This window comes from Megalobrama amblycephala, linkage group LG10 (genome assembly GCF_018812025.1).
Source record: "Megalobrama amblycephala isolate DHTTF-2021 linkage group LG10, ASM1881202v1, whole genome shotgun sequence".
In the NCBI taxonomy this organism is placed as follows: domain Eukaryota; kingdom Metazoa; phylum Chordata; class Actinopteri; order Cypriniformes; family Xenocyprididae; genus Megalobrama; species Megalobrama amblycephala.
Window position 1 is genome coordinate 11735805 of NC_063053.1, and position 12800 is coordinate 11748604.

General features: G+C 39.1%; 1 protein-coding gene across 1 annotated transcript in view; it reads right to left on the bottom strand.

Moving 5' to 3' along the window:
* sdccag8 (SHH signaling and ciliogenesis regulator sdccag8) overlaps nt 1–12800 on the bottom strand; it is a 43567-nt gene that overhangs the window by 16253 nt on the left and 14514 nt on the right. The window contains 2 exon segments of the mRNA XM_048204598.1: nt 2242–2350; nt 4067–4194. Coding sequence (XP_048060555.1) covers nt 2242–2350; nt 4067–4194 — 237 coding nt within the window.

A 12800-nucleotide genomic window follows, 5' to 3' on the forward strand; every position in this document is an offset into this window, starting at 1 on the left:
ATCACTGAATGGGTCACATGCAGATTTGAACTTGCTCTAATCACTTTGCCATGGCTCCAATGACAGTTTCTTAACAAGACCACTCTCTCATTGCACCAGAAACACCTGAGCACTCTGCCATCAGGTATAGCCCTGCCAAGCCAACTCCATTAGCACTGTAAACACCCCGCTCTCCAAAGTTACAGAGCCTACACGGAAGACATCAGCTTCCAAAAACATGTCTCTGATTTAATGTGTAAACTTGTTTCATGTGCTCATATAAGTTAACAGTAGACGTTCTAATGGGTTGTACTTGATCAAACTGTTAAAGAAACAAGTAATTAAATCCACCACCACAACTCACTTGGATGTGCTGCATTAGACTAAGAGCAACCTTCACCTGAGTCTTATGCAGAATGAACCTTTTCGCCAGCGTGCTGCGGGCTCATCTGCCTTTAGGTTTAAAATACAACACTGAACAGAAGGCCACACTGTCACCGGACATAAAACAACAGGACAGGGAGATCGGTAGAGTGAAATGAAGTGTATGAGTGCATATATACACAGTCCATACACTGCTCTTATTAAATAACATATCATTTCATTTTTTTTATTTTAGTACATTAAAAAGCAATGAAATTTTTACAAACCTGTCTGTATTAAATATATATATGCTACTAGATTACATTAACACTAGACTTTGCTGAGATTCTGTATGTCTGCAGTTGATGATTAACACTGGAAACATTTCCATAATAAGGTTCCATTAGTTAACATTATATCATATATATTCATGTTAACTAATGTTAACAAATGTAACCTTATTTGTAAAGTGTTACTGTTAAATTTTAGTGACCAAATTAAATCTAAATTAAAGAGACCAGTCACTATTTCTACATTTTTTTCTACATCTCACTTTCTTCTTAGATAGTAAAACAATTGTAACTTATTTCATGGTAATTTATTTATTGCTATTATTTTTTTGTAATAAATGCAATAAGGTAAAGATGTATCACAAAATAATCCCTGACATGATGATCAAGACCCTGAGGCAATGCGAACATTATCCCTTATGTAATTTACTGTTTTTTGTTTTAATCTTGTTTGTTTTAATCTTTTATACTCGTTTCATTCACTTTGTTTGCAGAAGTTGTGCTTTTCTTCACCTTTTGTGCTTCTTTGTGGTTCACTTAAATAGTCCTGTAGTGTGACATTAATATTTAGAAGCACATATTCCATCAGGTCATAAAAATATGAGGTCAAAAGAATAAGAAAATGTTGTAAAGTAAAATATGTCACACTGCAGAACACTATCTGGCATTTGTCAACTTCCCGTGTTTTTATCAGCAACTGTAAAGCTACAGTATGATCACAAATATGCCAAGATGATTCTCCGCATCCATCTTCTTCAGAGGTCTTCTTGAGTTCAGCGTGCGGGCGGAAGGGGGAGGGCGAGCAGCAGTGGCCTGTACCTTCCCAAGCTGGGCTGACTGACCATGGCAGATTGCAAGCTGCGATGTGAGTAATGCGCTTTACACTGTTTTAACAGCTGACTACCCCAGAGGCCTGAGGTGAGAGGCACATGTGATGGGCAGAGAGCAAAGCCTGCACGGAGGACAGGCTGGCGTGTGCCAGGGTACAGTGACAGCTCCCTTACTGGGGCACAGACTAGAGCAGTATGGCACGGAAAGGATGCCACGCTCTGGATAACACACCACGAGTGGCTCTGCGCTGAAAGTCGGACTCCGCGAAGATACACAATTCACAAAGCATCAACAAGATCAAACAGTTGAGAAGACGATGTCAGGCAATCTGCATTTCAAACATGGAAACTGATTTTCACTGATTTCACTGCAAGGAATAGCACAGTTACAGTGAGCACTATGTTTAGTTCAGCTCTAGATATGCTAGACATGAGAGTCATGATCCAAAGAAGCCCTGAAGACAGCCTTAAAGGCAGCCAGAGTTCCCACATCTTTAGACCAGTGAATTTCCACTTATTTACCAATTTCTGATCATTGCTTTAGCCATTAATGAACTAGCAAATTTCTAGTCAATAAAATATTTCAAAGCTGAGCAACGTAGAAAAAAAATGTAAGACTAACCATTTTAAAACTCAACAACTTGCTATTTTCATGACCATAGGAACCCTGGACACAAAATGGCCTGAACTTGACTGGGTTCAATTGTTTGTTGAGTTTGTAATGAATGAAAAAATGAATATGGTATATGTGATCTTAAAGGACTGAAAGTGCTACGTGCCTGCTGCTCTGGGCCAGTTCCTCCAGCTTTGCTCCAAGTGTCTGACACTCCTCCTTCAGTTTCCCAATCAGGCTGTTCTGAGCACTCAGCAGAGTGTCTGTTTCCCTGACTGTGAACAGATAAAGTATTGACTCATTAACAGAAAACACATACATATGCTAAAATATATAACACAGGTAGAGGAACACAAAACAACATCATAAATTATATTCTTCCTGGGTCCAAAAATGTTAAAAAAAATAAATAAATAAAATTATTGGGTTCAGTGTCATGTGTCAAAATCAGAAATTGGTTATTTGATGGATGGACATATGATAATCTGCCACTAACAAACAGAAATCTTTGATTTTTCTTTGATATGTGCTTAACTTTTGTTCAAAACACAAGACTATAAAGTGCGACCTTTTCAATTATTCTTTCATTAAGATTTTCATTTTCATTGATGACTGGAATTTTTATTATTTTATTTATTTATTTATTTTACTCAAAATGCTTTAATTTATTATATTAATTATTTTAATATAATAAATGTATTTATATATTGTAATTTATTTATATATTTTAATATATATTTTTACATTTTAATTTAATATATTAATTATTTTAATTTTTATTTATAATAATATGCATATCAATTTATATTAATGTTGTAATTTAATAGATTTTTTTATATATAGAAATACATTTTAATATATTTAATATGAACATTTTCCCCAACATGATTTGAGATGATCCAAAGAGCATCTTCAATGGAAGAACATCTGACCATACAGAGTCACATGATTAATGTCACACATTTACTTATTTGAATAATAACCAAGAAACTGTGCAAAATCTGAAATATTTTTTATCAATTTTATGTCATAATTAATGTTTTATTTACGGATATTTAAAATTCTAAATTTTCATTGTGGTCTCAGATTTGGTCTGGGACCCCATTGTATATTCTGTGTATATATCTGAGCTACACAAAAGGAGACAGACAGAAAGCAGGAAAGTAACGACAACATGGATTGCGGTGTTCATTAAATTTCGTTTTCATCAAGTTCAAAAAGTTCAGAAGCTGTTGAAAGTTCACCAAAAGAATCCTACTGCGTTTATGCGCTTTGAAACTAGCTGGGCATGTGCAGGCCACAGAGACACCACACACAAAGCAGGATAAAAGAAACAAACTGGACTCTAAACAAACAGGGCAGTATTTAAAAAAAAAAAAAAAAAATGTTATCATCTAGAGGCGATTTTGTCTTAACTACTTATATCAATCCATTTAGAGATAGAGAGACAGGGACGGGGGGAAACAGGACAAAAATAATTAGCTATCGAGAGTGGCCATTATTTGCTTAGAGAGGGAAGTGGTCTGTGGTATTAAAGGACTAATTCCATAAGCCCAGAGAGCTTCCTGCTGAGCCTCTGATGCCATTTCTCTTTAGACAACATGTGTGCCGTGCAGCCGCGCCAAAAAGAAGCCCTTTGTTTTCTCTGCGCTTTGTTCTGGCAATCAGCATGCCTCAAGTTTCTGGAAACACAGGTAAATAAACTAAACTCGCCCATCCAGATGGTGCAACAGATGTGAGAGCAGCACTCTGAAATCAGCAGACAGTGGGCAGCGCTGCCCGCCCCCCCATTTTTAAACGCTAACTAATACGTAGCGCTGAAGCTCTGGAGCGCCGAGCATCTGCTCCCTTCGGCCAGCCAAAGGTTACAGGTGTTCCTGATGCCGTCCCGCACAGTGTGGCTCACGCCTGGAGCGTGTGGGGGTGAGGCAGGCGGAAGGGCGGGTGAGGCGGTTGTTCTGGCAAGGGGCAGTGCACCGGTGAACACCCACCACTCCTCTCGTGCTGCGCTTCCATTTGCTGGAGCGTCTGTGTCAGCTCACGTTCGCGCCGCTGTGCCTGGAAGGTCAGAGCGGCCATGTCCTCGCCACAGCAGCGCTCTACCGCCTCCTTCTCCTGCCTGCAGAGAGAGAGAGAGAGAGAGAGAGAGAGAGAGAGAGAGAGAGAGAGAGAGAGAGAGAGAGACACATGTAGATCAGTGATACACATGGTATTTCTGTGCCACTAGCATCACCAAACGGAACTGCAAAATGAATGTTTTCAAACAGGTTTCCTGATCACTCCCCTCTGTCACTGGTCAGACAATCAGACAGTCCCGCCCCAAATTCACAGCACTGGTTGAGCCAATACTGCTGTGCTGGGCTGGATAGGAATGCTTATATAAACAGAACAATGTTTTGAAAGAGCCACAGAGTCACAGTGTTTATAGTTTTGGGGGAAAAAATAACTAATAGTTGTCTCTGCATATTTACAAAGCGCATTTACGCAATAAGATATAAAAAGCCGTGCTATACAGAGCAATGTGCAAAAACATACCAGTACAATAAAAATGTTACAACACAATTAAATATTAGGTCACAAAATTTCACTAAACTAATAAATTAGGTTAGGTTAGGTAGTTCACCCAAAAATTCTGTCATCATTTATTCACTTTCATGTCGTTCCAAACCTGTATGACTTCATTTTTTTCTGTACAACATAAAAAAAGACATTTTGAGAAATGTCTCAGGGTGCTATTTTAATGATCTAAGCACATGGTCTAAAGAGCATGGCGCAATTGCGCTTAGAGCGTGTCCGAATCCAAGTTTAAGGACAGGCCCGACCAAAAGGGCGGGAAAAGTGGTCGGCGCACCCGGCACATGGTCTAAAAGGGTTGTCCCTGTTCTGAGTAATGGGTGTGTTTTGGGCGTAATATGCAATAAACCAATCAGAGTCTCATCTCCCATTCCTTTTAAAAGCCAGTTGTGCTATTTACATGGCGGAATTTGCAAGCCGAAAAACTGAAAGTTTCTCTAGTGAGAAAATCTACCGGAAAAGCAGGATTCCACCAAAGCATTTTTATCTTTATGCACACAATAATAATCTTTTACATTGTAATCCTTTTATTTTTAATATTTGGCATGTTTGTTTGCTGCCGCGTGTCCCTGTGTGTGTAATAAGCAGAGTGCACACGCGTTGTGCACCCGCATATTAGGCGCATATTGCTAACGCACTCTTTAAATAACAAAATAAATACTGCACCATTGACTTTAGACCAGGTTTCAGTTGGTCAATGGTGCAGTTCATTTCAGTTGCCTCAAAGTAGTAACACGCCAACAATGCATCTAAACACACCTCATTTTCAGACCAGCACGCACATGAATGCACAAATGGACGCAAATGCATTTGCTATTTAAACAACGTGGCACAGGACGTGAAAATGATAACTGTGTTGGGCTGAAACTAGCAAAAAACACTTGTGATAGGGCCCTGTGTTTTTTGTCCATATAATGGAAGTCAGTGGTCACCAAAACATTTTGGTTAAAGAAAGACATACAGGTTTGGAACGACCTGAGTAAATGTTATCAGGTCGTTACAAACGTGTATGCCTTTCTTTAAATAAATAAATATTTGAGTGAACAATCCCTTTTTAACTATGTCTTTTGTGTCAAGGTTGATACTACTCTGAAAAATCAAAATCTAGGACCAGAACTATCATACTGAGGTCCAAAATTAACACTCATCAAGCACCAAATGAGAGTATAAGTTGGCTTAAATAAAAAGTTAGCCTACTGGCCATTTGGCCAGTATTAGAAAAGGCAACTCGCTGGTACTTTATCTGCCTAATAATGATAGAAGTGTTAATATGTTAATGTGTTAATACAGTTTACACACAGAGTCCCCCTTCTCTGATCTTTCCAATCACAGAGCTCCTCTCTCTTCGTAATTACTGTAGGTGAACCCTTTTTTTCTCCGGAGCTTTATTTGCCAAACATTCGACAATATTCCTTGTATTAAGCCACTAAAATGTGTGTATAAATGTTTTTAAGTAGCAGCATTTTACATACAGTACAGAGTGCTGAATATATGATGCTGCGAGTAACACAATGATCTTTTGCCACAAATATGCAAGGATAAAAGGTAATTCTATTGTCTTAGTGGCAAATATATATTTTTTTTAAATGGAAAAAAATATATTTTTAAAATCAAATTTACAGCACAGTTGCTAAGAAACATTTGGCTGATAAATTTACTCAGTTCACCCGGTATTGGCAGGTGTGGCAACAAGTTTATTTTGAATCTAACGTATAGACTATACATTATACTTCAACACATCACTGTGTCACACTACATCTTGTCACTTTACAATATCCACACCTGACATATCGCTTCATTTATTGCACATTCCGTTATTTTACTGTTGATTTCATTCACCTGTGCTACGCAATTACTGAAACGCTCTGGCAATATTGTAATCCTTCCTACAGATATGCAAATAAAGCTTTGTTGACTGACTCTCAAACAGAGAGAGAAAAGTGAGAGAAACGTGCAACATACTACAGAATGATATCGGAGATTAAATATGAAATTGATCAACAGATTTACGTCAAAGCACCTCAAAGCTGGAAACAAAAGCAGGTTCTTTACTCAACCGCCAGGTTGAAAAGCGTTACGTTAATGATCAACATGAATAAAAGAACTAGTCTACACTATAAAAGAGCAGACATAATGCAGGCCAAAGAAAGTAAGACGAGAAGGAAAAAAACACCCACAAAACTCAAGTCAAAGTGTGTTAATTAACAGTGAAGCCTGAAAACTTTTCTCGCACACTGGGTTTGGAATGTAGCTGGAGAAGTGACCGTCTCTGCAGGCCTGCTGTCGTCTGGAGTGTGAAGGCGCTCCGCCTGCGAGAGCTGTGTGAGAGAGAGCGAGCAGGGGGAGAGCGCTCGGCCCCCGCTGTGCTTGAACAGCGGCCTAAAACACCATCCACACCAGCGCTCAGCAGGGGCTCACAAAGGCCTCACAGCCAGCCATTTGTTACTGTGGCTTTCCAGGGGGCCCAGCCACTCACTGGGGTGCGGGGGTGTGGATGGAGTGGGGGGGGGTCGGGTGTTTGTCGACCAATTAGCATGAGAGAGACCGCCAGAAAGTTACCGCGAGCACTTTAGGGAAAAAGTTGGCTAAGCGAGAGGCCTTCGAGCGAGATACTGTGGACACCAATGAGATCGAAACTTTATGTATCTAAAGACGAAGAATATTTAAAGTAGCATGTGGCTAGCAGAGGAACAGAGGTGTTATCATGCATTGATTGCTAAGTACACAAATAATATAATTTAACGTTTTCACAGACTGAATTTTTATACACTCAAGTAGTATCAATAAAATAAATGCCTAATATGAAATATCAATAAAATGTCATATGTTGATTTAATAAGAAATAGTGCGTGCACCAAGCAAAGTATCAAACACAGCTATTGCTAAATTTAGAAATATTCCAGGAGCCAGTGTTTCAGCGGCGCCAATTAAATTATATTTCCAGAACTGAGTTTGCTGACTGAACTGAATGTGATGAGATAAAAATACTGTGTACCACATAAATTAATCAAAATACATATGAGAAGTGTATTTTGATTCAAAAACAAATTACTCTTTTTAGCCGTTTCCTTCAATGAATCACTCTATCTGAATCAGTAAAGCCTTCACTGAAATGCTCAGTGAACTGCAAGTTATTACCGTCAACTACGTAACACTCAAAATTAAGCAAGAACTTATTTGAGTACTTTTCACCCAAAAATGAAAATTCTGTCATCATTAATAACCCTTGTGTTGCTCTAAACCTTTATGACTTTCGTCCTTCTGAAGATATTTTGAAGAATGTCAGTAACCAAACAGTTTTGGTGACCATTTACCTCCATAGTATGAACAAAAATAAACAGACATTTCTTGAAATATCTTCTCCGGTGATTCTCTGAAGAAAGAAAGTCATACAGGTTCGGAACAACATGAAAGCGAGTAAATGATAAAAGCATTTTCATTGACAGAATTTTCCATTTTGAATAAATATATTACTTTAAGGTTTGTAAAACTTTTTTTAGTTCATCAATGCTCACCAATGTCACATGTATTTGGGTGTGTGTGTGTGGGGGGGGGTCATTTTAATATGCTGATTTGTAACATTTCTTCTTATTATCAGTTTATTATCATTATCAAAATATAGGCCACCAAAAAAGTATTGTTTATTGTTTATATAATATGCATGTGTGGGTAGGAACCACTTCTGGATGCATTTTGAATGAATACCTTAATTGTTTCATTTGTGCCAACAAAAATCTGAAATGTCATCCGTTTCGAGTGTTTGCTCGGGCATGAACTGTTTCAAAGCCAGGTCAGACAGCTCTGACTCACCTCACACCCTCTCCAGCCACCCCACAATGGCAGGTCAGTGAGTGTTTGCTCACTGCTGGTAATGATGTGAGCGAGGCCTAATGTCCTCCGGTTAGGAGCCATAGCCGGGTTGGTCGGTCTGCCTGGTAGGGAGCAGCGTCGAGCCACGGAAAATAGTTTCCGTAGCTGGGTGCTGGTGGAGCGCGAGGGCCGAGGGCTGCCTAAGTGGGTACTATTCAAGCTGTTGCCCATTTGATTTGGACTACCACAGACCGCTCGAGCGCAGAGTTTGCAGCACCCTGTGGTGCTCCGTGATCCCACGCCAAAAATGACCAAATGCTACCGTTCCTAAAATGTGCGCAAATTGGAGTCAGCCGTTTGGCTTCATGAGCACTCAACAGTACACAAGGACACTTGCCACCGTTTGTATGTTAATATATGTGCGAGGAAAACTTTCAAAAGTAAAAAAAAGTACAGGTTGCACTGCGGGGTAAGAACGGAAATGGACAGAAGGCGCTAATCTGGCATTTTAACATTCATCCCGATTTTGTGATTACAGTTAGACGGACTTCAAGATGACATACTCATCTCTCATTGGCAGTAGAAAAAGTACAATTCAATTTAAAAGGATATGAAATTATGCTCAGAAAGTTGCGTAAAAAAGTATGTTTTGCTATTAAGATACTGAAGAAAACTTTGCTGAAACACTAATACAGAAAGTACTGGGAAATGTTCACGCTCACAAACCTCAGATGTTTTATAGCATTTATTCAGCTGCACTCATTCAGTGTCAATCGCACTCCTATTTCCTGTCTCCCACTGACACACTCGCCCCCGTCCCTCCAGGAGCGAATGAAACGGCCCAACCTGAGCCGCCTGTGTCTCGTCTGCAGTACTTGCACACTCTATATTTACACGACATCCAAACCGCTTCTATTAGCGTGCACGTCAGCCTCTCCATCGCTCGCCCTGTATCGCCCCCCACCCTTCATTTATCCCCCCCCCTCGCTGCTCCCTCCCACCCTTTTTCCTTTAACTAAACTGGCTCTGGCTCCCTCCATCTGGTCCCCTTTCCTTCAGCAGCCCCGCACCTGTTCACACCTCCTCTCCTGTTGGACCGCATTGAACATTTCCTCGGATGCCAGGGCTATTCTGGCACTCGCAACCTCTCTGTCATTCAATCCATCTGTCAGAAGTGAACTTTGTTTACCGCCAGCTTCTGCTTTCTTCTTCAAGAAGCGCAAAACCCCCTCAAGGTCAGAGGCAAAACGAATTGCAGACGCCACCAATTTACAAACAACCCCCTCCCTTTCTATAAGACACCCCTATCAACAAACCAACTAATCACGATAATCATTTTTTTCTTATGTATCCGTAGAGAATCTGTTGTGATTTGAAAACGCACACAGAGGAAGCTGAGATGTGTTCACATATGCTGAATAAATATCCATGTTTTCAGAGTAGGTTAAGAAATTGCAAATTTTAGATGTGTGTTTATGTTAATGACCATGATTTTCATTTTGACAGGAATATAAAAAAATGTTGGATTTTTGAACAGCTTTTTTGAAGAAAAAAATCATCCTAAGTTCATCCAAAAAAAAAGAAAAAAGAAAACGTCATACATGTTGTCATATACTTACCCTCATGTCATTCCAAATCAATCTGATTTTCTCATATCACTCTTTCTCATATGGAACTCAAAAGGAGAAGTTTAACAGAATGTACAAGCTGCTCTTTTCCATAAAATAAAAGTGAATGCTCACCAAAGCTGTTTTCAGCAAAAATAATTGAGGACTTTGACTGAGTAAATGATGAGAAAAGTTTCATTTTTGAGGCAAATATCCCTTTAAACGATCCTAGTATGAACTACACATAAGTTTAAAAATATTTAAGAGGCTTCTGTAATGTGCATTCTGGGAAAAACACAAACTGGACAGAAATGAAAGCATAAAGATGAGAAGGAGGAAGAGAACAAGACAGAGCGCTATCCCTGGGTGAAACAGCCTGCGACAGCGCTGTTGAGGCTCGCACTCTGAGCGCGTGACGCATTTCCACAGCTCGGGCTGACCTGGAGGGGCTTGTGCCAGACCCCCCACTGGTGTCACCTCACACAGGAGGCCCAACTAAACCATGCTGCCTTCATCATCCCTCCATCACACACCAAATACGCTCTCCAAAAGCCGAACGTGCCCACAAAAAGCGCATGGCCAGCAAAGAGCATAACAAACAGCGCTTTTAACCCAATAGGGTGTCGGGCTGCCGGGTCTTAGGGTTGCGCCCGTCTCTTCCATCCCTGTTTCATGGCAGGTTTTTGTGGGAGGATGCCTGCTTTGTGATGGACTCCTTATGCCATCTGGAGAGTGGAGTAGATGGGGAGAGAGAAAGCCATGATGATATGGGCCTTTCTACAGTATGTTTAAGCATGTTAATATAAATTTACTGATAATGAATTTGAACCTAACAAATGGACTACACAAAAATAATGCATTCTGGGTGAACAGAAGAAAGACACCTGATTAAACCTTCTCCAATAGTGAGAAGAAATTCAAATACAGCTGAGCCAGTGAGCAGAGAACACTAGAAAAATATGGCACCATTAATCAAAAATCAGCACTCTTGCCCCCACTACTGCAAATATGGAACCTATTGGAATAACAATAGATAGAAGTCTATTATTGAAATTGCACTTGTGGTGACCAAAAAAAGTGCCATGGAGACTTAGAAAAGAAGGAGAACAACCCAGCTTCCAGAAACAGTAAGTAGGGCACTTTCTCTGGGCAGAGTTGGCCCAAGTGAGAACAGTTGCACCCGACAGATTTGCTCCCACTTTGCCTGGGGACTGGCAACATTCTGTCCTGTACCATCATGACACAGAGCTGGGCCACGGCACTGGAGCAGCTCTCAAGACACACGGACATATAGTTTTAGTAGGACTGGGAGTTTCAAGTTGAACATTTACAATGAAATCAGTTCTGATCATGAATATAATGAAGGGCTGAAACTTTCTGACTATAATTTCACTGGTAAAAATATTTGCTCTGACAAATAGTTTGATTTGCAAATTATGCTTTTTCACTGAAGGATAAAATGAAGAATGCACTACCAAATACACTACCATTCAAAAGTTTGGGTTTCTTATGCTCACCACAGCTTGTGAAATACTGCAATTTAATTTAACTGATTTTAATGTATATTACTATTATCAATGTTGAAAATATTTTTGTGGAAAACTGTGATAATGTTTTTCAGGTTTCTCTGATATATAAAGTAAAAAAAAAAAACAGCATTTATTTGAAATAGAAATCTTCTGTAACATCATTAATGACTTTACTGCCACTTTTGGTCATTTTAATGTATTCCTGCTGAATAATAGTATTAATTTTGAACCACAAACTTTTTAAAAGATTTATTTGAAATATTGAATTCACAACACACAATTCATGTTCATATTTACAAAAATATCCTTGAGCCATGAAATGTAACTGGAGGGACAAATTAATTTTCTGAATTGTTACAAATGAAAATAACTCAAGATCATTTTTTTAAGGAATGAATGCATGTGTTACCATAATTATTCTATATTGGGTATTATTATAGAAATGATTATTGACCATTCAATTCTGAAACCACTTTAAATTTTCATCACTGCAATTATCACACACCAAAATAACAGTAACAGTAGTAGTGACGTCATAGCTGCTTAACAATATCCAGTCAAAGATTTCTACTAAATATGAAGAATTCTTTAATTTAGCAACTTTACAATCAGTCATTGTAACGGTCAATGCTCATCTTTTAATGGAAAGTATGTGCCATGTTTGGACATATTTTCCCCTCTGTGCAAATTGCACAATGTTTCAAACATATGCATTCTGTTGGCAAACACAACTAGCTGTAGCCGCAGTATTCAAAACGAGAGTGTGTGTTCTCTTGTGTACACTACATTGTCCTCTTAGGGGCCTGTAAATAAATGACACATATGTAATTGCCTTGAACTTGGTTACACTGTTAAATAATGGAGCAAACTGCTGGCAATGAGTTGAGGGCTTGCTTGGTTGAGGGGCATAGCCTCTGGCATTGCATCTGGTCTTATAGGCCAGTGGAGAAACATAATGCATGGACAAGAAGGGGAGGGGAGAAATCACTGCTGATCGATGCAAATATTACACAAACACATAGAGTTTGGTATTCATATTCTACATGCTTTAGAATAAGTTCTTTTGTACTTTATTCCTCTATTCTAGAGTGAATCTTCAATTTTTAATTTACTGGCTTGTGCAATAAATTATGATAAGATTTTCACTGAGAGATTAATTCATTTGTTCATAAAATATGTTAAATTAATTTTGGAAAAAATGGATA